A 26,109-nucleotide genomic window follows, 5' to 3' on the forward strand; every position below is an offset into this window, starting at 1 on the left:
TATTAGAAACACCCACCTTGTGCTTCCACTCACTGGCCACTTTATTAGAAACAGCCACCTTGTGCTTCCACTCACTGGCCACTTTATTAGAAACACCCACCTTGCGCTTCCACTCGCTGGCCACTTTATTAGAAACACCCGCCTTGTGCTTCCACTCACTGGCCACTTTATCAGAAACCCCCGCCTTGTGCTTCCACTGACTGGCCACTTTATTAGAAACACCCACCTTGTGCTTCCACTGACTGGCCACTTTATTAGGAACATCCACCTTGCGCTTCCACTCACTGGTCACTTTATTAGAAACACCTGCCTTGCCAGACAACAGTGGCTCTGTGGTCAGAAGCTGATAATTGACGAAGGACGACGGCTAACATGGGTTACAGTCTCTAGCTGTAGTCCAGTAAGGTGGATCTGTAAGTGAGGGGTGTCTGATGCTGGTGTAGAGAGTGTGATGACGTTGCATTGAATGCACATCTGTGAAGATTCTTCTAATTGTTTTCTGTTTTCTTTCCTTTCTCAGATCTGTTTCCTTCTGTTCGCGGTGCTGTACATCGTGTCTTACTGCATCATCACGCGCTACAAGAGGAAGAGTGGTGAGCAAATCAGCCTGTTTCTCTTTCTCCTGAACAAAGTCATGGTGCGCTGTCCGTTATCTGTTTTAATGGGGTGGACAGCGGACAGTACAGTACAAACATACAGTCGTATGTAGATGTTTCAATCAATCAGTCAATCAGTCTGAACTCTGAGTACATTGAGGGTGACTCTCTTGTAGCTGAGCATTGTGCAATAAAACAATAGATTAAAAAGAGTAAACATTAATTCATGATGGTAAGATTATAGCCAAGAAAATAAAATAAGACCAAAAAAACTATTAAAGCTGCTTTTAAGACAAATAAAAAATTAAGAGACTTTAATACAGTTAAGATTAACAAATCAGAACAATCAATTTAAACTATTAAGCAGATCATTATTAAAAATAAATACATAAATAAACAACTAAGTAGGAATAGTAGGAAAAAAATTATAAAATTCAAAACAATAATTATAACAATACCAAATGAATGACACCAATAAAAAAAATGATTAAAATAGTAAATAAGACAAATAAACAATTAACAAACTTTAAGATAAGATTAAAAATAAAAATAAATAATAAAGCAACTAAGTAAGGTAAGAAGAAAAATGCCAAAATCAAAAACAAAACTAAGACAGTAATGATGACAAATATTAAAATGATATAAATATCAAACACCAAAAAATAATAATAACGATAACTGCTCTGCAGCTAAACGCAGATTCTCCCAGTTCAGTAAAAGCTCTCAGTGGTGATCTGGTGATCCAGTCACTGGAGCGAGTCTGATAATTACCATTATTTACAGAGAGTGTGGGTGTGATGTAAGATGGCACATGGCCAGTGAGGGTTCTGTGCATAATTTAAAAAGACGGTTCTTTAAGGGTTCTTTAGTAAAGACATTGGTTCTATTTAGAATGCCACGGATGGCTGTAGCATCACCACGATCTCCTGATGACAGGGCCAGTGCTCAGATGGTTGTGCCGCTCGAGGGACTTGTCAGATTTCCTCACATCCTGAAAACTAATTTGATTTGAATTTGAAACCACATTTAAACGTGGCTTCAATCAGATTGGAAAAACTCAGGTTTTTGCTGTTGTTACCTCTTTCATAGTCATTTTCACAGAGGTGTAGGTCACTTATTGATGTCAGTGTTTCCTGTTAACAGATGACCATGAAGATGAAGATGCCATCGTCAACAGAATATCGTGAGTTGTTTAATGTACCCTGTTTTTGATTGTGTGTATGTACAGTTGTTGTTTAATAATACACAAATGCACCGACTTTAAAGCGAAAGTTCAGTGAAAAGTCCTTCTGACCCCAAACGTAGTTGCTCAGCTAAGATGTATTTGGTGTCTAAAGTTAGCTTCTTAAGTTTCAGCACTGGAGCTACAAGGCTAATGTTGCTCACAGATGATGAAAGCCTATGTCCACAATTTAGCCGCATGCTAACTGCCTGCATAAATCATAACAGGCTTGTCTCAAGTTCTTAAGTGATCTCATACACTTGCTTATGTGGTCTCTGACATCACGTAATAATCTCTAATAGAAATATTCGCGGGCCGTTTTAACACCTACCTCACTGGTTAACTATATTGGTGTATAAGCACCATCTTTTAATGTACTATTTATTAATGCCCCATTTACTCCATCTATCAGTGGAAAGGACCTCCATAGGGCCACTGCTGACCAGATATTGTTAGGGCGGTAGATTGTTCTCAGCACAGCAGTGACGCTGACATGGAAGTGTGATTGGCCGCTTCATCAGAAACCCCTCCCCTGTAGCCTGAAGTGGCCAGTGAGTGTTTCTAATAAAGTGGCCAAATAGCAGAAACACAAGGCTTGTGTTTCTAATAAAGTGGCCAGTGAGTGGAGACACAAGGTAGGTGTTTCAAATAAAGCGGCCAGTTAGTGGGAAGCACAAGGTGTTTCTAATAAAGTGGCCAGTTAGTGGAAGCACAGGGTGGGTGTTTCTAATAAAGTGGCCAGTTAGTGGAAGCACAAGGTAGATGTTTCTAATAAAGTGGCCAGTTAGTGGGAAGCACAAGGTGGGTGTTTCTAATAAAGTGGCCAGTGAGGGGAAGCAGAAGGTGGGTGTTTCTAATAAAGTGGCCAGTGAGGGGAAGCAGAAGGTGTGTGTTTCTAATAAAGTGGCCAGTGAGAGGAAGCAGAAGTAAATTTTCAGCTAAACTGTCTATTTAAACCAAAAGTCATAAAGCGTGTAATCTGTCTGTGATACGACTGTTGTTCTCTCTCTGTTTTGCAGTATGTACCTGTGTACGTTTACGCTGGCGGTGTCCGGAGGGGCCGTCCTCCTCCTTCCCTTCTCTATAATCAGTAATGAGATCCTCCTCTCCCTTCCAAAGAACTACTACATTCAGTGGCTCAATGGATCCCTCATCCACGGTCAGTATCAGCCCTGGATCGTCGTCCCTATTAGGGCAGGAGAAGCTTCTTACAGAAGTAAGAAGTGCTTACATTCTCAAAGTGGTCGACCTTTCATTCAGGATCAGACTCTGTTTAACCTCGGTGTTCAGCATGCGCTCAGTCAGATAAATTACACATTACTCAGTTATAAATAAATATTTAAATAGCTGTGTTTTATATACAGTGTGAGCCTGTTTGCACCTCGCACGAACCTGTGTTTTGTTTCTGGGTAAACTTTGGCCAGATTTCAATTACACCTTTCACTAAAATGCCTCTCTGGTGTGTCCAGTTGAGATCTGATTGCACTTCTGCTGCATAAAAAGCACGTCAACCCGGGTCGTTTGTGTTTTACTTGTTTCCGAGTGCAGGACGGCTTGTAGTTTTTGGATATTGCTGCTGTTCAGTTGTGCACATGCAGCTTGTACACCAACTGGCCACTTCATTATGTCCACCTCCTTGTTTCTGCACTCATTGTCCATTTTATCAGCTCCACTGACCGTATAGTTTCACTCTGTAGTTCTACAGTTACAGACTGTAGTCCATCTGTTTCTCTGATACTTTGTTACCCTGTTCTTCAGTGGTCAGGACCCCCATGGACCCTCACAGAGCAGGTACTATTTGGGTGGTGGATCATCCTCAGCACTGCAGTAACACTGACGTGGTGGTGGTGTGTTAGTGTGTGTTGTGCTGGTGCGAGTGGATCAGACACAGCAGCGCAGCTGGAGTTTTTAAACACTGTGTCCACTCACTGTCCACTCTATTAGACACTCCTACCTTGTCAGTCCACCTTATAGATGTAAAGTCAGAGACGATAGCTCATCTGCTGCTGCACAGTTTGTGTTGGTCATCCTCTAGTCCTTCATCAGTGGTCACAGGACGCTGCCCACAGGACGCTGTTAGCTGGAGGTTTTTGGTTGGTGGACTACTCTCAGTCCAGCAGTGACACTGAGGTGTTTAAAAACTCCAGCAGCACTGCTGTGTCTGATCCACTCAGACCAGCACAACACACACTAACACACCACCACCATGTCAGTGTCACTGCAGTACTGAGAATGATCCACCACCCAAATAGTACCTGCTCTGTGAGGGTCCATGGGGGTCCTGACCACTGAAGAACAGGTTAACAAAGTATTTAGAGAAACAGATGGACTACAGTCTGTAACTGTAGAACTACAGAGTGAAACTATACGGTCAGTGGAGCTGATAACATGGACAATCAGTGTAGATTCAAATAGGTGTATTTAATGAAGTTAGGTTGGTATATAATCTCACTAGAAAAGCACTGACCAATAGAGCAGGATAACCTGAAGTAGTGATGCACCAGAATGAAAAATCTTGGCCAAATAACAGATTATATAAATAATTGCACTGAAATGACTACAGTATGGGCTGTGAAATCTGGGCAGTAAGTGTGTTTTTCACTTGAAAAAACACCTTTTAAACATTATAATAGAGACAAATAAGCATAAATACAGTAAAACGTAACGAGTTTTCGTTAAACTTGTGAGCTGTTTAGAAGAACACAGGTTTGGTTCCTTGTTTCTTGCTGCATTCCAGCCATTCTGTGGATTTGTTAAATTCCAGCAGCACCTGATTTAATTTAATAAGTATTAGCCAAAGTGTTGGATAACCACAATTAATACCCAGCTGCCTTGAGGAAAGGTTTAAATCACTACTGATTGTATTAATGTTTTTTTTTTGCATTGAATTCAATTTTATTTAATGGTCAGTTTCATCCATGGCCACCAGAGGGCATCAGAGTGTAACATTTGTGCTGCTAATGGAGCAGGTTTAAAAAAAAAAACTCAAATTATTCACTTCAGCTTCCATTATTCTTCTTCTTATTATTATTATTATTTGTAATAACAGCAGGATGAGTAAGCCTTGTGGTCATTCTCTTAATGAACCGTGATTAAACTCTATTTCTGACCGTATGGATTATGAATTAATCCCTGCTGTAATTTAGACTGGTGAAGAATATCTGTCCTGTCTTATTTGACATATAGAGAAATGGTTTGATGTACATTTTTGTGGAAAGGTCTGTTTATCTGGGCTGTAAGTGTGATTTTGCTAGTAAAACAACACTATATAACATTAGAATAAACACAAGCAAACATAAATACAGTAGTGATATGTTGTTTTCAGTATATGAAAAGCTATGACTTTTCGCTGCTTTCCAGCCATCGCATGGATTTGTTCAGTTCCATCAGCAGCACCTGATTTAATTTATTCAGGATTGATTAGATAAACTTGGTATTGGATGGTAAGTGTAAATTCTGGGCTTGTAAATAATGGAGTGTATATATTATATGTACAGTTAATGAGTGTAAATATTGTATATATCATATATACACTCAATGAGCATATGAATCATATATTTACAGCCAAGGAGTGAATGTCATATATATTTATGTGTGTATATATAATCACATATACAGTCAATGAGCGTATGTATCATGTGTACACATACAGCCAATGGGCATATATATCTTATATATTACATATATTGAGGCAGAGAGTGTATATATGGTATATATCATATATATACTCCATGAGCATATATATTATATCTCGCATATCACATGAGAAAGTATGGCTCAATCCCAGCACCACTCCTTAGGCTTCATGGTTTATGGCATTAATGTAATGACGTTTCTCTGGTGCTGCATGTTTAAGGCAATCCAATCTGTTCTGGCATCACAGCTCTTAACAGTAGACACGTTTACATGCAGCCTGATAATTAATAATCCGACTAATAGATCAATCGGAATAGAATACGTCCAAGCGAGTCTTCCTCTCGGCCTTCTTTAATAAGGACGTGTGAAGGACGTTTTCCTGAGTCTGACATCATTTTAAAGTGATGAAAAGCACAAGCACTGCTCACTGCTGCTCATCTCACTCTGAGTGGACTCATGTGATGCTGGTTGTCATGGTAACTAAGTGGTTCTCTGCGTATGTGCGTAGTTTTTGATCTAATTACCTGTAGTGAACATGTAAACGAAGATTTTCATCAGATTGTTGAGTAGAGTGAAAATAAACACCTCAGTCTTCATCTGTAATCAGAATGAATGCGGATTGGATTGGAGAGACTCGCTGCATGTAAACACAGACGATGTGTTTATTGCAGAAACTCATTTCTCGATAATCATAAAAATAAGATTTATTGTGCAGCCCTGCTTCTCATGTTAGCTTATTTCTTGAACAAATAAACGTCAGCATCCTGATAAATAGCTTTGCATGTGCCGTTTTCTGAGGTGGCCTAAGGCTTTTTCACAGCGCTGTGTGATGTATTGACCGTTTTGTATTCTTTCCTTCCTCAGGGCTGTGGAACCTGGTGTCTCTCTTCTCCAACCTCTGTCTCTTCGTGCTCATGCCTTTCGCTTATTTCTTCCTGGAGTCTGAGGGCTTTGCTGGCTCCAAAAAGGTATGGATGCATTTACAGTAGACCGGTTAGGTTGTCCATTAATTAAAATGACGAATCGCGATTAATGGCTTTATTGTGTGTCTTATTTGCCCAAATAAATAAATAAATCCATTTTGATTGAGCCTAAAGAAAGATGTACTCCATTTAAAAAGCTGTACATTCTGTAGCTGTATAGGGGGACAAAATAAGCTTCATCAGAATTTATTACTTTTAACATTGTTTTCATTTTGTGAACGCAGTTTTGAGTTTTTATCACCGACATTTTGTAAGAGCAACAGTGTCCTCATGTTCCAGTGAGTATAGATATCATATGTCATGTATATAATGAGTGTATATGTATCATATATATACATATATATCATACAGTTACATATATATCTTATATACACTCAATAAGCATATATATCATATATACAGCCAAGGAGTGTACATGTCATCATATATCGTATATGCAGGCAAAGAGTGTGTATGTCATATATCACATACCGTCAGTAACATATCATACATACAGTCAATGAGCATCTATGCATATATATATATATATATATATATATATATATATATATATATATATATATATATGCACATCATTTATACAGCAAATGAGCATATATATCATATATACAGACAATGAACATGTATATATCATATATAGTCAATGCAATTAATATAACCTGGGTTTATTTCTGCACTTGCTATGTAGTCAATGGGATTAATATAATGAGTGTAGATATCATAAATATCATGTATACAGTCAGTGAGTGTAGATATCATATGTCATATGTATGATGTATATTGAGCATATATATCGTATCTATCACAGGTTAATGAATAATGTGTTTACTTTGACATTGTTAAATAGAATCAATACAAAAGTTTTTTCATTTTACTTGCTCTTGATTTCACTCAGCTAGGGAAAGGAGAGCCTGCACGAGTATTCATCATTAAAACAGGTCGAATTACTGTAGACTGCACATCAACATAGCGACGAATCCACAGCAAGTCTGTTACAAAGGCCTGGAACATGTCTGGAGTGAAGCTGTAACCCTTTTACTTTAGTACGCGAAAGAAGTGCATCATTCGAACCTTCTTTATTTAAAATAAATAAATAAAAAATTGATTTTTCCAAGAGAAAAGTCACATTTTGTGTCAGCTGCAGTCAACATACACACACAACCATGTGGATATGCAACCAAATGTGACTACAGTCTCATCATATAAATCAGATTTGGTCACTTGTGCTTTGTAATTTATATCAGGTTAAAGAAACGAATCCACTCTGCCCTGCAGTGAGAACAAAGCAGTGAGTGCGAATCAGTTGAGCTGCTGCTGATTCTCCTACAGAGTTTTACTGCAGCTCTGATCAGCTTCACCTGATTCCTCCACTCAGATGCTCCCGAAGGTTCATCAGCTCAGTCAGATGTTTTACATCAAGAGTGTTAGTATAGTATGGGATTAATATCAACTGGGGTTAATTTTATGGTTTGTTTTACAGCATGGGATTAATGTAATCTGGGATTATTTCTATGGTTTGGTTTATAGCACATAGATTATTATAACCTGTGATATAGGTTATGGTAATCCATAAACCACATGGGTTACTATAATCTATATGACTTGGTTGGTTGATTGCTGCACAGGCACAGGCAGATTCATGTAACCAGAGATTATTACTGTTGTTGCTTTATAACATGGGATTAATATAACCTTGGATTATTTCTATGGTTGCTTTATAGCATGGCATTAACATAACCTGGGATTATTTCTATGGTTGCTTAATAGCATGGGATTATTGTAACCTGGGATTATTCCTGTAGTTCTTTTTGTAGCACAGGGTTAGTATAACCTGGGATTATTTCTACGGTTGCTTAATAGCATGAGATTAAATAACCTGGGATTATTTCTACAGTTGCTTTATGGCTTGGGATTAAAATAACCTGGGATTATTTCTGCGGTTGCTTTATAGCATGGGATTATTATAACCTGGGATTATTCCTATTGTTCTTTTTATAACACAGGATTAGTATAACCTGGGATTATTTCTACGGTTGCTTTATGGTTTGGGATTAAAATAACCTGGGATTATTTCTACAGTTGCTTTATAGCATGGGATCAAATAACCTGGGATTATTTCTACAGTTGCTTTATAGCATGGGATCAAATAACCTGGGATTATTTCTACAGTTGCTTTATAGCATGGGATTAATATGACCTGGGATTATTCCTACAGTTCGTTTTATATCTTTGGATTATTACAGGGTGGACAGGACTAAAATTTCTGAGAAACACAGACAATAATTACGTTACTTCACCTCTCCATGCAACACTGATCCCATCAGAATTGTACTTAAGGGGAGGAATAGATTACGCTTTAAAAAGACCAGTGGAATAATCTGGCACTGACTGCTTTGGGTAAAATAAGTGTGTTATTTTGTTGACAGTAAAAAACAGTCTTCCACCCTTTTGGCCTGCAGTGTATACCAATAAACACTCATAGCCTCTTTCTGTCTTTTTGGCCTCATATTGTTATTAGGGGCACCTCAAACACCCCCCCCCACCCCACCCTCCCAGAAATATAAAACTTCAAAAGCCAAAAAAAACCATCTACAACTCGGCGAACTTCCTCATATCATAAATTACTCCGAGCTTCAAAAAGCTGGCGCTCAGAGGAGACCGGCGAGAAAACCGAATCTGAAAAGGAAGAAAGGAGAGCGTGTTAAGTCCCCTCCTCCCTCCGGTTTGAAGTGGCTCCTGGTTTGTGTCCGTTTTGGCAAACTTACATAAAGATTAGTTGCTACTGTAGTTTACGAGGGCAGGGCTAATTTGTTCTGGGGGGACGGCGGAGAGAAGCCAGCGGGCCGCTTTATAACCTTTCATTTCGGCCGCGGCTGTTTCTGGCTACTGATCGTCCATAAACGCGGAAGCGAGGGCAGCACTGCTTTATGTTGACCTACACGTCCACCGCAAGTGTGTGTGTGTGAAGAAAGGAAACGGTCGTAGACGTGCAGCTCATATGAAAGCCCTCCTGCGGATCTCGGAGAAGGTCAACTCTGGAGCCACAGAACCCCATAAAAGGCAGATTTGAGGTTTTCCTTTTTTAAGTACACGTCAAATTACCCGGCCGGACCCTGCGCTGGTTCGTGCCTCCGAACTACCTGCTCTCATCTCCACGTTACAGCGCCATGCGGGCCGCTTTAATGGGGGCGTTTAATATTGCACGTTAGATTCAGTAACAGGAGGAAATGAAGCAGGAGAGTTCATTAAGCTCCTCTGTAAGCCGCTCTGGAAGATGAAGTAGTGTGGATACGTGTGGCGTGACCTTCTCGCCGAGTGTCCGTCAGGATTTTCCTGCTACGCTCTCAAGTCTAATCCAGTTCAGTCCACTTTTATTTGTTTGACCCGTTCTTAAAAACACCAGGGGTCACCGAGACCACGTTTTCCATCTTCCTCCTCTTCTTTCCACCATGGTTTCCTACTAAAATCGGAGGTTGGAGGTCAGAGTTTTAGTGCTGGAAGTAAAACACCGTGAAATCACCTTTTAATTCTGAACATAAAGCAGCAAGAAATCAGTTTTAATATTGAAAGTAAAGTCGCACGAAACTAGTTTAAATCAGTTTTAATGCTGAAGGTAAACTTACAAGAAGTTGATTTTAATACTAAAGATAAACCAGCAAGAAATGAGTTTTAATAAAGGTAAAAAAGTTAAACAAAGTTTAAAAATAAAGTTTCTTAATATCTAGAGAAAATTGTAGGAGATCAGTTTTAATATTTCAGAAAAAATAGCTTTTAATACTGAAGCCTAAGTAGCAAGAAATCAATTTTAACATTAGAGGTCAAAAGGTAAAGTAACCCTTTTTTAATCCTAAAGGAAATTTGCAAAGGATCAGTTTTAATGCTAAAGATAAAAGTGGCAAGAAATCGGTTTTAATACTGGGTGTAAAATAGCAAAAATAGTTTAAAGTTTTAATACTGGAGATAAAAAAGTAAAGTAAACCTTTTTTAATACTAAGGGAAAATTGCAAGAAATCAGTTTTAATACCAAAGGTTAGAAAATCAAAATAAACCTTTTTAATACCAAGGAAAAATCGCAAGAGATCAGTTTTAATACTAAAAGAAAAAAATAGCAACTAATCGGTTTTAACACTGAATCAGAATCGCTTTACTTCACCAAGTTTGTTTCACATGTCAGGAATTTGCCTTAGTAAGTTCACACATTTATGACATGTAACATGTATGACTGTAATGTACACTGAACAGACCAGACAAGCACACACTTAACAAATATTTCTCTGGAGGACAAATTAAATAAAAATACAATAAATAGAATAAAGAATATTCTGATTCGATTCCAGAATTCAGAATTTAAAGTTGCAAGAAGTTGGTTTTAACACCCAACCTATTACTTTTACTGTTACAATTATTAAAATCTGTATGCATGGAGAGTTTATGAATATATAATTATGCAAATGCTTAAGTAACCTTGGTCACACGGGAGTTAGTAAAACATGCAGACATGCAAAAAAGTGTGTGTGTGTGTGTATATATATATATATATATATATATATATATATATATGTATATATGTATATAAAACATATATTATATAATGTGTGTGTGTGTGTGTGTGTGTTTACACATATACACATACGATTCATTTTTTTCCGTGTGTGTTCTGCTCACTTGGAAATAAGTGACCCCCTAGTTCCAGCTGCCAAAACGTCTGCATCTAAACGTTCAAGCAGAAAAGAAAATTAGACCCTAAATTAAAGAATAAAAGGCTAAATAAAGTGAACTAGTAAATCTTCAGTATTATAATGTGAGTTTAGTTCCTCCTTTTTGTTTTAACTCCACTAAAAAGATCCCCTAAATGCAGACACAGCCTTTCTGTCTCCTGCAGATGGCAGTCTTACTGCGGCAGGGGTTCAGCTCCAACGTCTGATCTCTCTGTAATCCACTCTGAGCGTTTAGACCTATGAAATGCTCTCGTTTCTTTACTGGAATTTATATGCAAGTCTGGCAAACCACAGAAATGATCAAATCTGTTATTTTAAAGCGTATTTGTTATGTATAGTCCACATAACATATGTAATATTTTATATTATGGCGTAGCAATGTTTATGATCACTTTCCACCGCCTGGTTTGTGTGGCAAAGTAATAATAATAGTGAAAATAATGATGATAATAACAGTTTTATTTACCAAGGACCTGAAGGTGGCTTTACAGTCGCTGGGGGGAAAAGCTAAAAGAGTCAAGGTTAAGGCTTGGCAATATTTTGATTACGTCAAAACAAAGAGAAATTACATTTGAAAGGAAAATTTATATTAATAATAATGTTTACATGCTGCTTATAGCACTGAGGGCTGAGAAATATGATGATAGTTGATCATTCAGTAGGTGCCACCATGCTGGTACTGAAACATTACAGTAATAGGAAAAAAAAATCCTGGAAATTTATAATTAAAAATCATTAAAAATACACAAAGACAGCAAATTGAAATGAAAACGTGCAGTCGTTCAATTTCCATTCGAAATCAAATTAACTTACCTTACATGGACATCATGAGTATGACCAAATCGTCCCTGTCCGTTATGGAGAGGAAGAAAACGGCCCACAGTGAAAAATAAAAGGCTGTTACACTGTTTTCACATCACTTCACTTCACTGAAACACAACACGTGAGAATTTACGTTTAAAACAGCAAAATGCTGAATTTGTGTCAGTATTGAATACAACCCACCGTAAAATGTACTGAATTGACGGTGATGCTGCTTCCTACCGTGCGGTACTTCAAACAAGGTTAAATTAGTTATGAATCTTTTACTTTTCATTTTGGCAAGTTTTGTCAGCATGTTACTGTTTACACGCCTTTCACTGTTTTCACTGTTGTGACTGCATTTCAGTGAGGCAGGTGAGGCAGTTTGAAATACAGCACAGTAAAACGCAGTGTATCTGTACATTGATCGTATTTTGAGATTGTATTGAATTCTGACACAAATCCAACATTTTATTATTTTAAATGTAAATATTCTGGTGTTTTTGTCAGTAAATAAGTCAAGCGACATGAAAACAGTGTAATAGAGGTTTAGTCTTTCACTTTGGCCTGTATTCTCCTGGAAGAGTAACGTCATGTGTGCATTGCATGTTACATTTTTCCACTGTAGTGATTGTGTTTCCATTTGGCATGAATTCCTCTGATGAGTTTAATGCCTCTAAAGTGTATTTATTTACTTTTACTATTTATAATTTATTTACTTTTATGGAGAGGTACATTTAGGGCTTTGTGAGGAAAAATAAATAGTCCCAAAAAAAAGGATTATTTCAGATTGGTTCTGGATAGTAAATAAAGTGTCTATATTTGTGTTGTAGTCATGACGACCCCTGGTTCCTATCACCACCACTGTAAAGACATCTCAACCATTTCACACCAAACCACTCTGAATCACTCTGTTTACATCTCACACACTGAGTTATGCAGCAAATTTTGGAAAAATGGGTGGATTTCCCCTTTAATGATAATAATATATAATGTGTCATTATTGCTCCACAGTAGGACTTAAAGTTTTGTACCACTTTCTGTAATTTTGTGCCTCATTATTTTTTCAGCACTGCTCTGTGTGTGTGTGTGTGTGTGTGTGTGTGTGTGTGTGTGTGTGTGTGTGTGTGTGTGTGTTTAACGACTCTGATTCTCCCTCTTTGTGCTCGAGCAGCTCTGGTGTTTATTTTTCAGCTGTGAGTATTTGGCCGATTTTCGTTCCCAGGGTTCGGACGCCTCGTATTTGCGCTGGTCACCACGGCAACATATGAGCTTCTCTATTTCAGCAGAAATTTACACAACGTTAAAGGGAATTCTTGGGTTCGGGAGTCTCCCAGCCTTCGTTGTCAGGTCGGTTGCCAGGTCGGTTTAGTGTGTGCGCGCCATCGGCCGCTGACCGCAGCAGCTTTACTGGCCAGTTTTCTGATTTCTGTGTCAGTATCTAGAACTTTTTGTCTTGGAGCTTCACGTTTTTTCACCCTGTCTCTTTTGAATCAGGATATAATTCTAACCATATTCATGCTTGGCCAAAACAGTTTACCCAAAATGTAGTTAACGTACTGTTATCTCTATGAATAAACACAAACATGGGCAACATTCAGACCTCTGACAGCTACTGCTCCTGATTTTAGCTCTGTTTATGGGTCATTCCACAGAAATGTCCACCTTTCTGTCTGTCTAAGGGAGTCACTGGTGTTACTGACCCTCAGTGGTGTTACACATAATAAAGGAACACCAGAGACATTTTAATGAACAATGCATTTTACAAAATGGCTGCTACAGAGCATCAAACCACATTGTCAATCATGGAATATCCACCAAAATATGGAATTTAATCCATTTGTATTCTATTTTTTCACAATGACCTCAGAATAAAGTCGGTCACACCAGTGACTTCAGCTAAAAGCTTCATACGAAATCATGAGCTAAATGAGAAAATCTCTGAATCTCATGAGCTTTTCTTCATAGATCCTCAGAGAACAGGTAAAAGGAAGTCGAGTGATGTCATCAGTGTGACTTTTATTTCAAAATAAGAGATTTTTTTGTTACGCAGTAACACCAGTGACACGACTCCTGGGGACAACAACTTTCATTATATATTTTATAATATTTATTTGTTTTCGTTGTCATTTAAATCATGTATTTCATAGTCATGTATAGATTATTGTAGTTAAAATTGCAGAAAAACATTTTTTTCTTCAAAATATGGCCTCAGCCTTCACACACGACTGTGAGGACGAGCTCTTCAGTGGTGCTTGGAGTTCTAGATAATTGATTTAAAAACCAATATTGCTAAATTGAGGCTCAAAAAGGTGTAAATGTTAAAATAACATATTGTTTCATTTTAAAATATAAATAAATTGTAACCCTAACATGTTTTTGAGGTGTAATATATCTGTAAATGCTAGGGACACAAAAATAGACGTTTCTGTAGAATGAGCCTTATGTACTTTTGTCTGTGTTTATAGACAACCATGCCTCAAAAACAACATTGTCAAGTCTGTTAGAGATACTGAACAACTCCAAATGGTTTGAGGCGAGTGAAGGTGATTTAGGCTTGCGGTTAGCACCATGCTAACGGGCATTATGATGATGTTAATCATTATCGTGATAAATTACGCCACAATAAAAATTCCAGTAGAAAAATAAGAACTATCGTATTCACTGTGATTAATTAAATTCATAATATTGATAGTTTGGGATTTAAATGTGGCACCACTGAGGCTTTTATTGGTTCATCTTCTAAAACAGGGGTGTCAAAAGGGCCTTATTAAAAACCTCTATAAATCTGCGGGCCAGAGAACGTCTGTGTTTTTATTTGATTGTTAAATAACGTTTTGCTGTAACCTAAACTGGTCACTGTTTATTCAACATCACCAAAACACCACCATCAAAATTAAAGCAGCTGTAGTGAACTTTTTTGAACTATTACATATATTCCCCAAAAATCAAAAAATAAATAAATGAATAAATAGGTTACAGTATCTGAGTTTAAACAGATGTTGTTTCTTCTGGATCCCTTGTTCTTTTTCTCCTATATCTGTTATTTCTTTTTTTTTATTCTTTTACATCGATCTCTTCTATGCAACTTTTTTTTTTAATTTGCATAAAAAACAAAAGAAAAAAAAATCTGAATATTACAAAAATGTTGACGAATTGGAAGCAAAAGCCCCTCATTTTGCACTGCAGCGATACAAGAAACGATACACTGTTTTTTAAAATAGTTCAAGTAAATAAATAAATGAGTGAATAGCCTACAGGACACAACCTTATGAACATTACAGTAGGCTACATTACATGGCACACATTATGCTGCAGTGCATGCTGGGGATTGTAGTGCAGCGTGTTGTGAAACGGGCTAATATTAATAGAAAATTAAAATAGTTTTGCGGACCTGATCTGGGCGCCGGGCCTTGTGTTCCACACGAGGGTTCTAAAACCCAAGAACAACGGAATATTGTGATGTATGATTAAAATGTGTTGAGGTATCATGGTGTGATATTTTTGCCGTATCGCCCGTCTGTAGGTAGGGCTGAACGATTAATCATATTTATATCGAAATTGCAGTTTAAAGCAGTGCAAGTTTCACATCTCAAGAGTTTAATATATAGGGGGAAAAACGTGAATTATAGCTTGTGCAAAAGTTATGGCACATTTTGTATTTTTATTTTTTTTATATATATGTATTTTATTTTGTTTTATATTATTATTTAATAGTAAACAGAAAACAAGATGTACAATGACAACACATACGAATAAATGCTTTCCCCCCTGAACTCCCCCCCCTCCCACTACCCGCACTTAACACAGAAACAAAATATAAACACCACAAATCAAAGAGAGCTTAGTATATTAAACATCCACATCACTGCTGTCGGTACTAAACCTTGCATCTCTAAAATGGTAACTTTACAGGGGAAGGAAAAACACTCTTTACTTTTAATGTAAGTCAATGGAACCAGAATTTTTACCAAGTCCGTTTCTTTTGGTCCATTCATCATTGTACACCTTGTAAAGGGTAACAGGTATTTTCAAATTATGTCAAAAATGGAGACACAAGGTTTTCTTCCGACAACAGCTATATATATATATATATATATAGATACACGCATGTCTGTGCCTGCGTACCCTTACTAACACATTTATAAAGGAAAAATAAAACACGTTTTGCTGGCGTAAACAGAGTGATGACATAGAGAGACTGATCTGTCCTATCCTAGCATGCATTACAGTGCTGATACTCCTCTAGAGGATGTTTAAACATATTTTCACCTAGAAAATCAACTTTTATAAATCTGTGAAGTGTTGAATTAAAGTCATTGTACTGATGTGGCTCTATTAGGGCAAGTTTTTGGTTCTGTCTCATCAAACTCAAAAAACTAAATATCATGATAAATCGTGTGTTGAAGTGTCGTGATGTTCAATTTTTACCATATCGCCCACTAACTGGCAGCGTTCAACCAGGCCCAGACCTCGATTTGTAGAAAATAACTGAGGTTTAAATCGCTGTCTCTGGATTTTTGCTTTTATCAGCTGCTGTTTTGTGACTTGTTGTGTTTTGCGGAGAGTAAAAATATCAGAATTAGAAAAGGTTTAAAAGGTTAAATATGTTTAAATATATTTATTAATTACAAACGAACAAAGACCAAGAAAACGTTCGGTCTGAAAAGCTTCTGATGTGTGTTTTCGTCTCTTGACGAACCCCAGCGTTGTTTGCTTTGAAGACGTATCCGTCCAACACCTCATATTAATCGGGGAAAGACAGCTTCACTGTAGCGGGAGGAAGAGGGAGGGGGGTGAAATCGGCCTTTAGACTTCAAACGCCCCCAAAAAGCCCTTCCTTTACTCACATATCCTGTTTTTGGGACCTGCTTGTAACCAGTTGGTGAGAATTACGCGTCAGTGACCTGTGTGTGTGTGTGTGTGTGTGTGTGTGTGTGTGTGTGTGTGTGTGTGTGTGTGTGTACAGTGATTCATGGTGTGTGTGTGTGTTCTGTGTTCTGTCTCTGACACGCTCTCAGAGTCTTAGAGAAACAGGTTCAGCTACTGCATGATGGGAGTTGCTGATGAATGGTGCTTAATTATAATGAACAGTTATAATCCATTATAATAATATTTAATTAGAGACCTTGTTTCTACACTCACTGTCCACTATCAGCTCCACTGACCGTATAGTTTCACTCTGTAGTTCTACAGTTACAGACTGTAGTTTCCATCTGTTTCTCTGCGTACTTTGTTACCCTGTTCTTCAGTGGTCAGGACCCCCATGGACCCTCACAGAGCAGGTACTATTTGGATGGTGGATCATTCTCAGCACTGCAGTAACACTGACGTGGTGGTGGTGTGTTAGTGTGTGTTGCGCTGGTGCGAGTGGATCAGACACAGCAGTGCTGCTGGAGTTTTTAAACACTGTGTCCACTCACTGTCCACTCTATTAGACACTCCCACCTTGTCAGTCCACCTTGTAGATGTAAAGTCAGAGACGATAGCTCATCTGCTGCTGCACAGTTTGTGTTGGTCATCCTCTAGTCCTTCATCAGTGGTCACAGGACGCTGCCCACAGGACACTGTTGGCTGGATGTTTTTGGTTCTCAGTCCAGCAGCGACACTGAGGTGTTTAAAACTCCAGCAGCACTGCTGTGTCTGATCCACTTGCACCAGCGCAACACACACTAACACACCACCACCACGTCAGTGTTACTGCAGTGCTGAGAATGACCCACCACCCAAATAGTACCTGCTCTGTGGGGGTCCATGGGGGTCCTGACCACTGAAGAACAGGGTAGCAAAGTATCAGAGAAACAGATGGACTACAGTCTGTAACTGCAGAACTACAAAATGCACCTATATAGTAAGTGGAGCTGATAAAGTGGACAGTGAGTGTAGAAACAACGAGGTGGACTTGATGAAGGCTGGTCAGCGTATGATTTCTCACAGATGAAGTACTGATCTTGCGTTAACGCTGCATGTTGAGGCCTGAGAGATATTAGACGGCAGTTCCTGTAGTCGTAGTCTATTGAAAAGCCTTTGAATTCTAGTGATTATAAAATTTAGTTGTTTTACCATTATCAAAGGGAAAAAAGGTAAAACATAAAAATTTATCTAAAATATGATCATATATTTCGCTGTTGTCTGAACAAAACCTCATATCTCCATCGCTTTTCACTTTTTGACATAATTTGAAAATGCTTGTTGCCTTTTACATTGTGTGCAAATTTCATGACAAACGGAACTAAAGAAACGGCACCAAATGACTTGGAAAAAATTCTGGTTCCATTGACTTACATTAAAAGTAAAGTGTGTTTTTTCCTTAGTTACCATTTGGAGATACAAGGTTTTGTTCTGATAGCAGCGATATTTTATATGTATGTTTTTTATATATATATATATATATATATATATTATATATATATATATATATATATATATATTATATATATATATATATATATATAAAAAATGTGTGTGTGTGTATGTGTGTGTGTGTGTATGTATGTATATGTATAGTTGCATCAGATGTTTCTTCTGTGTCTCTTATTCTTTGTTTTCACTCTCATCGGTTATTAGATGGTTTTATATCCACCTCTCCTATGCAGATTTTTAAATTGTGCATTAAAAACATGGATGGAAAAGCCAAAATTTTTAAAAAGTGTCTAAATATTGTAAAAATGTTGAGCGAAAGTGCCACATTTTGTACTGTGAAAATATGAGAAACCGTAAATTGTTCTTACAGTAGTTAAAACAGTTAAAGCCTCTGACTGGATGAGCTGCACATTTTGGAAATTGGCCTAAAATCTGTGAAACGTGTGAACAGAACCTGCACTAGTGTCTCTCTCTCTTCTCTCGCCCACACAAACACTAGCCACTCTGAGCTGTTACTAAGGATACGTGAGGTCAGCGAGAGCCTTCTGAGGATGACTAGGACCAACAGGACACACACACCCACACACACACACACACACCCACACACACACACACACACACACCCACACACACACACACACACACACACACACACACACTCAGTGGTGTGAGCAGCCTGGTCTGAGTGTGTGAGTGAAATGATGGCGTTGTGAATATTTCAGAGCTGCTATATTCAGCACTGTTCACTTTTAGACAGGCAAGAATAGTGCAGAGAAAAATCATCCCTCTCTCATCCCTCTCTCCTTCCCTCTCTCATCCCTTGCTCCATCCCTCTCTCCATCCCTCTCCATCCCCCTCTCATCCCTCTCTCCTTCCCTCTCTCCTTCCCTCTCTCATCCCTTGCTCCATCCCTCTCTCCATCCCTCTCCATCCCCCTCTCATCCCTCTCTCCTTCCCTCTCTCCTTCCCTCTCTCATCCTTCTCTCCATCCCTCTCATCCCTCTCTCCATCCCTCTGTCATCCCTCTCTCCTTCCCTTTCTCTTCCCTCTCTCATCCCTCTCTCCTTCCCTCTCTCATCCCTCGCTCCATCCCTCTCTCCATCCCGTCTCTCATCCCTCTCTCCATCTCTCTCTCATCCCCCTCTCCATCCCTGTCTCATCCTTCTCTTTCTCATTCTTCTCTCTCATCCCTCTCTCCATCGCTCTCTTCCCCCTCTCAATCCCTCTCATTCTCATTCTTCTCTCCTTCCCTCTCTCCATCCCTCTCTCTTCCCTCTCTCCATCCCTCTCTCATTCCTCTCTCCATCCCTGTCTCTTCCCTCTTTCATCCCTATCTCCATCCCTCTCTCTTCCCTCTCTCCATCCCTCTCTTCCCTTTCTCATCCCTCTCTCCGTCCCTCACTCCATCCCTCTCCATCCCTCTCTCTTCCCTCTCTCCATCCCCCTCTCCATCCCTGTCTTTCCTCTCTCCATCCCTCTCTCCACCCCCTCTCCATTCCTCTCTCTTCCCTCTCTCTGTCCCTCTCTCCATCCCTCTCTCCATCCCTCTTTCATCCCTCTCTCTTCCCTCTCTCTGTCCCTCTCTCTATCCCTATTCCCTCTCCATCCCTCTCTCCATCCTGCTCTCTTCCCTCTCTCCACCCCCTCTCCATCCCTCTCTCTTCCCTCTCTCCATCCCTCTCTCCATCCCTGTCTTTCCTCTCTCCATCCCTCTCTCCACCCCCTCTCCATTCCTCTCTCTTCCCTCTCTCTGTCCCTCTCTCCATCCCTCTCTCCATCCCTCTCTCCATCCCTCTTTCATCCCTCTCTCTTCCCTCTCTCTGTCCCTCTCTCTATCCCTATTCCCTCTCCATCCCTCTCTCCATCCTGCTCTCTTCCCTCTCTCCACCCCCTCTCTGTCCCTCTCTCCGTCCCTCTCTCCGTCCCTCTCTCCATCCCTCTCTCCATCCCTGTCTTCCCTCTCTCCATCCCTCTCTCCCCTCTCTCCATCCCTCTCTCCACCCCCTCTCTGTCCCTCTCTCCATCCTTCTCTCCATCCCTGTCTTCCCTCTCTCCATCCCTCTCTCCATCCCTCTCTCGTCCCTCTCTCTGTCCCTCTCTCCGTCCCTCTCTCCGTCCCTCTCTCCATCTCTCTCTCCATCCCTGTCTTCCCTCTCTCCATCCCTCTCTCCATCCCTCTCTCGTCCCTCTCTCTGTCCCTCTCTCCATCCCTCTCTCCATCTCAGAGATTGAAGGGTGAACAGGCCCACGTATTGGCTGTTTATCCTGATTGAGAGTGATCAGAACTGACCATCCAACATCAGCACCTGACCTCACTAATGCTCAATCAAATCCTCGCAGCAATGTTCAACATCTAGTGTAAAGCCTTCCCAGAAGAGTAGAGGCTGTTACTGCATCACAGACTCACTATTAACACCTTCATTCCAGAGGAAACTCTGGAGGAGCTGAGAGAGCGCAGAGCTTTTGTCAGTTCATTTATTCAGTATTAAGCATTCATTTCACTGCATTTGAGACGCCGTGTCTGAGGTGCAGTTTCTCCAGACGGTCACTTGGAGGCGCTGTCGGTTCAGTGGTCCTCAGGAAGTCTGGAAAATTCCACACGTGGACGTTCGCTCGTGGTCAGCACCTTTTAGCAGGTGCTTTAATCACCCTTTACAGCGTTACCTCACAGTGGAGCAGCTTCAGGTGGTGGGGATGTTCCACTCAGACCCAGCTCATGTGGAACCAGAGATATTTGCAAAAGTTTGTGCACCCCGGTCAATAAGTGAACACATCCTCTACAGCAGGGGTGTCGAACTCGACCACTAAAGGGGCCGTATTAAGAAATCTCATCAAGTCTGTGGGCCAGAGAAAAAAAAAGTTTTTATTTCATTTTTAATTAGTATTGTGCTGTAACCCGAACTGACCATTGTTTATTCAAAAACTTCCAACAGTAAAATATAGACACTTATAATAGACCTTGAAATATTATATGAATACTTGAAGTCTTCAAAATGTAAACATTCCCAGGTGCTCAGTCTTTTAAACCTACCTGTCTGCTTGAATTAGACACCCGCCATCTTTTCTTTGCTGCAAGCTCATTAAGACTTGAGCTCAGTTTCTGAGCTGCTGAGCTGACGTTGAGTGTTTATGTTGGTTGAACTGCAGCTGAAATGGATTTTAGTGATATGATTGCTTAGAATTGTGTAGAATTGAGGTGTAACCGCTGTCCCATGGACTGTTGTTGGGGTAGGAGAGTCACGTTGCAGCACATTGAGAAACAGGCTTATATTAATAGAAAATAAAAATAATTTTGCTGGCCGGATAGGATTGTGTGGTGGGCCTGATCTGGCCCGACACAGGGGCTCTACATGGACACACTTCTGCATATTTTAATACATATTCAACATATTAGGGAACAATAAAATCTATGCCAAAGTGATGGCACACTTCATATTTTATTTAATATTGTTTTCCAATATGTTGGATTCAGCAAATAAACAGTAACTGCATAAAGATGTGTGGAAAGTTGGGTGTGTGAACTTATTCACGCTTCAACCAAACAAGGAATTTGACTGGGGCGCCCAAACTTATGCATACGGCAGTACAGGTATTTTCTGTTCTGATATTGGTATCAAAACCATGCATATCGGCCGATATTGATCAGATATTCCTTCTTTTACCTGAAGCGTTTCAGTGAAGATGTTGATGTAAAGGTACTCTATGGTGCTGAAACTGCTTAGTCACTGTAAAGCTCTTATTTTGTTTTATGCAGATTAATTTTTCTCAGTTAAATGCAAAAACAGTTTGTCCTGCAAGTGAATGCAGTGAATACAGAAACCTGGGCCGCCTCATATAAACACTGTATGCACTGTAACGAGTGAAGAGTCTGTAAACTCTGAATTATTTTCTGTTTTTAATGCAGAAAATCAGTAGAATTACTACAAGTATATTTTACTGCTGTACTATAAAAGTCCAGCAGTAACATGTCCCTGTGTTTCTCTCTCTCCCCCAGTCTCTACAGTGTCTCTCGCTCTCTCTTTCCCCTTTATCTCACTCTCATCGTTTCATTCTCTCTCTATACAGTCTCTGCGCTCTCTCTCTCCCTCAGTGTCTCTCTCCTCTCTGTCTCTGCCGTCTCTCTCGCTCGCTCTTCCCCCTTTATCTCACTCTTGTACCTTCTGTCTCTCTCTCTCTCCCCGTCTCTCTCTCTCTTTGTCTCTCTATACAGTTTCTGCACTCTCCCTCACCCTCCGTGTCTCTCTCCTCTCCCAGTATCTGCACTCTCTCGCTCGCTCGTCCTCCCTTTCTCCCCATCTCTCTCTCTCTTCCTGTCTCTCCCTCTGTCTCTCTTTCTCTCCCCCTCTTTTTCTCCCTCTCCCCCTCTCTTCCTCCTTCTCTCCCCATCTATCTGTCTTTCTCTCTTTCTCCCTGTGTCTCTTTCTCTCTCTCTTCCCCCTCCCTGTGTCTCTCTCTCCTCCCCAGTCTCTACTGTCTCTCTTGCTCACTCTCTCTTTCCCCCTTTCTCTCACTCTCTTTCCTTCTCTCTCTCTCTCTCTCTCTCTCTCTCTCTCTCCTCAATCTCTGCAGTCTCTCACTGTGTCACTTTACCATTTAAACTGTTTTCATAGTTGAACTCACCTCTCTGTGATGCACGCTGGTGGTGTATGTTGGCTGGTGACACACACACACACACACACACACACACACACACACACACACACACACACACACACAGTCAGGTTTATGATCTGTCGGTGCTCAGCGACCCGGAAAACCTCAAATGAAGCTGCTAATAGAGTGCAGCTGGACTGCAGGGCGGCTGGCTGTGCTGCTGAAACAGTGTGTGATGTGTTACAGTGGGAGTCCTGCAGCTTTTAGAGAGAACACCCTCATTAGAACCTCATTCACACCTGTGGAACACTGTATGTGTACGATTCTGTATCTAGTACCGGTGTTAGATTCAGGTTGTATTAATGCTATTGTTCAGGTAATAATAATAATATTAGAATTAGGCACATGCAGGTGTTCTATAGTTCAGGTGTATAGTGATGCGTTACCATGGACACAGCAGCTTAGTCAAAGATGTTTAATCGTAAACTCTGATGTGAACGGTGTGTTTCAGGGCATCAAGGCGCGCGTGTTGGAGACGTTTGTGATGCTGTTCCTCCTCGGCCTCCTCATCCTGGGGATCGTATGGGTCGCGTCCGCCCTCATAGACAACGATGCAGCGAGCATGGAGTCTCTGTATGGTAAGGGCCTTACAGTGTGTCTTTCACCCTGATCTTCAGTGGTCAGGACCCTCACAGAGCAGGTTTTATTTGGGTGGTGGATCATTCTCAGCACTGCAGTAACACTGACGTGGTGGTGGTGTGTTAGTGTGTGTTGCGCTGGTGCGAGTGGATCAGACACAGCAGTGCTGCTGGAGTTTTAAACACTGTGTCCACTCACTGTCCACTCTATTAGACACTCCTACCTTGTCGGTCCACCTTGTAGATGTAAAGTCAGGGACGATAGCTCATCTGTGGCAGTGACACTGAGGTGTTTAAAAACTCCAGCAGCACTGCTGTGTCTGATCCACTCAGACCAGCACAACACACACTAACACACCACCAGCTTGTTAATGTGAAACGAAGACAGATAGCTGACATTACTGCTAGGAAGTGGGGGGAGTCCCAATGTTTATATGATGTATTTGTGTAGTGCACGCTGGGTATTGTAGTGAGAGAGCTCTGATGGATGGAAGCACAAAAAGGATATAAAAAATCCTGAAACAAGGCAGGTAACATATTAGATGCTAGTTTTAGGCCAGAATGTCCCTTTAACTTACATTTAAAGTGGCATTAAATTCAACTTAAAGTAAATATGGATCTTATGACCTTGTTCGTACATGTTCCTGACCATATTAAGCATAATTAATTAGATATTACCATTTAATCCTCTAAATTCTTGTTTTTTTTCTGTATTTGTCCATCAGAATATAAAGACTTTAGCACTGCTGCTTAAACGGCCTGATTTTTCAGTTGGTGTAGTGTAGTGGGTAAAGTCTCTGCCTTCTACGCTGTAGACTGGGGTTCTGGGGTTCAGTCCCTGGCCTGGGTAAGCACCCTGCACTATACCAGTAAGAGTCCTTGGGCAAGACTCCTAACACTACCTTCGCCTACCTGTGTAAAAATGCTGAAATTGCAAGTCACTCTGGATAAGAGAGTCTGCCAAGTGCTGTAAATGTAAATTTTTTAATGATGTCACCGTGAGCCAGGGAATGTAATATTAACCAATAATATCATGTTTCACCTCATCGACGTCCCACCACCCCTGCCTACACTGATAGAAATAAAGGTTCTGTTCAGGAACGTTTTCGTTCATCAAGGTACAAACAGTGTAAATGTTCCCTCAAAGCTCCAACAGTGGATTTAAGGTCTGATTGTGAACCTTAAATAAGTTTTTCCAGGTGAAAAGTTCGTATTTGTACCTTTTCATAACCGAATGTTTTAAACAGAACAGTAAAATAAAAGCCTGGAGGCGAGACGGGGTGTGTGGAGTCAGTACAGCTTAGAACATATCATTTCAGTGGATTATGGTTCAGTTATGTTCCCTGACTAAAGGTACTGAGATGGACCCTTGAGGGTCCCACCCCAGTGACAGGAGGGGCACTGCCCCAGTGACAGTTTAGTACCTAGTATTTCTGAGAGTGTGTGATGGAGAGGAGCTCAGCTATGAGGACAGTGTTGTGAGGCTGTGTGAGTAATAGTGTTTCTCTCTGTTTCTCTCTGTTAAGCAGACCTGTGGGAGTTCTACCTGCCGTACCTGTACTCCTGCATCTCTCTGATGGGCGGCCTGCTGCTCCTCAGTGAGTCCTCCATCCATCTGACACAAGAACAGGAGCACAAAATGCAATAAAACGACCAGTTTGCGGATCTTTATCTCCTAGAATTGAACAGTTTTTGTTACCTTTAAGGCTGCTATATCGCTGCTGTCAGAACAAAACCTTGTATCTCCATTTTTATCCTTTTTCAGTTTTTGACATATTCTTTAAATGCCTGTTGGCCTTTACATTGTCTGTAAATTTCATGATGAATGGATCAAAAGAAATGACCTAAAATGACTTGGAAAAAATTCTGGTTCCATTGACTTACATTAAAAGTAAAGTAGGTTTTTTCCTTCACCTGTAAAGTTACCATTTTGGAGATACGAGGTTTTGTTCCGACAGCAGTGATATGCTAATGACCTCTGTTCTGAATGGCTATGCCTCTTTTAAAAAGCACTCCAGCCCAAATCACTCCATATTACTTCACCCTGAGAGGGCGGGCTAAACTGCTCTAGGCTAAATAGGCAGGTATATGTAAATGAGTTAGTGACTTCAAAGAAACAGAGTTCAAAACGGGCTGTTTTCACAGATTAGTTTCCATGTATGGAAGATACAGACTGAACAGGATGTTTTGAATCATCCTACATCCTACATCAAACTCTTTCATGTGAGGAATGTCAAGAAATCAGTTTTCAATTATATGAGCCATTTAAGTTTTAATATTTTAATATTAAAAATGTTAAATATTTTAATAATTTTAAATGTTGCCCCATGCATGTTCCACAGGTTCATTATAAATTTCTACAGCTGACTTCATTTAGCTCTAATTAAATCCGTGCACTGATTATTTAGTACATTTCCAGTTCTGATTAAGTGAAATTTTATTCTTAAATGTACTGAATACATGGATGATTCAAAACATATTTCAGACTTTAGCTGATCTCAGACTTTGGACTAAAATCCTTTTGCTTTGAGTTACATAATACCTTAATTATGATTAATG

At 40.0% G+C, this 26,109-nt stretch overlaps 1 protein-coding gene across 2 annotated transcripts in view; it reads left to right on the top strand.

The window, feature by feature from the left end:
* Positions 1-26,109, top strand: part of lmbr1 (limb development membrane protein 1) — a 70,869-nt gene that overhangs the window by 6,818 nt on the left and 37,942 nt on the right. The window contains exons 2-7 of one of the 2 annotated variants that reach the window (XM_036596656.1): positions 521-593; positions 1,740-1,779; positions 2,838-2,977; positions 6,319-6,422; positions 23,424-23,550; positions 25,077-25,148. In XM_036596656.1, coding sequence (XP_036452549.1) covers positions 521-593; positions 1,740-1,779; positions 2,838-2,977; positions 6,319-6,422; positions 23,424-23,550; positions 25,077-25,148 — 556 coding nt within the window. The remainder of the gene's footprint in view (positions 1-520; positions 594-1,739; positions 1,780-2,837; positions 2,978-6,318; positions 6,423-23,423; positions 23,551-25,076; positions 25,149-26,109) is intronic. The other variant, XM_036596657.1, reaches the window with a different exon arrangement.

This window comes from Colossoma macropomum, unplaced genomic scaffold (genome assembly GCF_904425465.1).
Source record: "Colossoma macropomum unplaced genomic scaffold, Colossoma_macropomum, whole genome shotgun sequence".
In the NCBI taxonomy this organism is placed as follows: domain Eukaryota; kingdom Metazoa; phylum Chordata; class Actinopteri; order Characiformes; family Serrasalmidae; genus Colossoma; species Colossoma macropomum.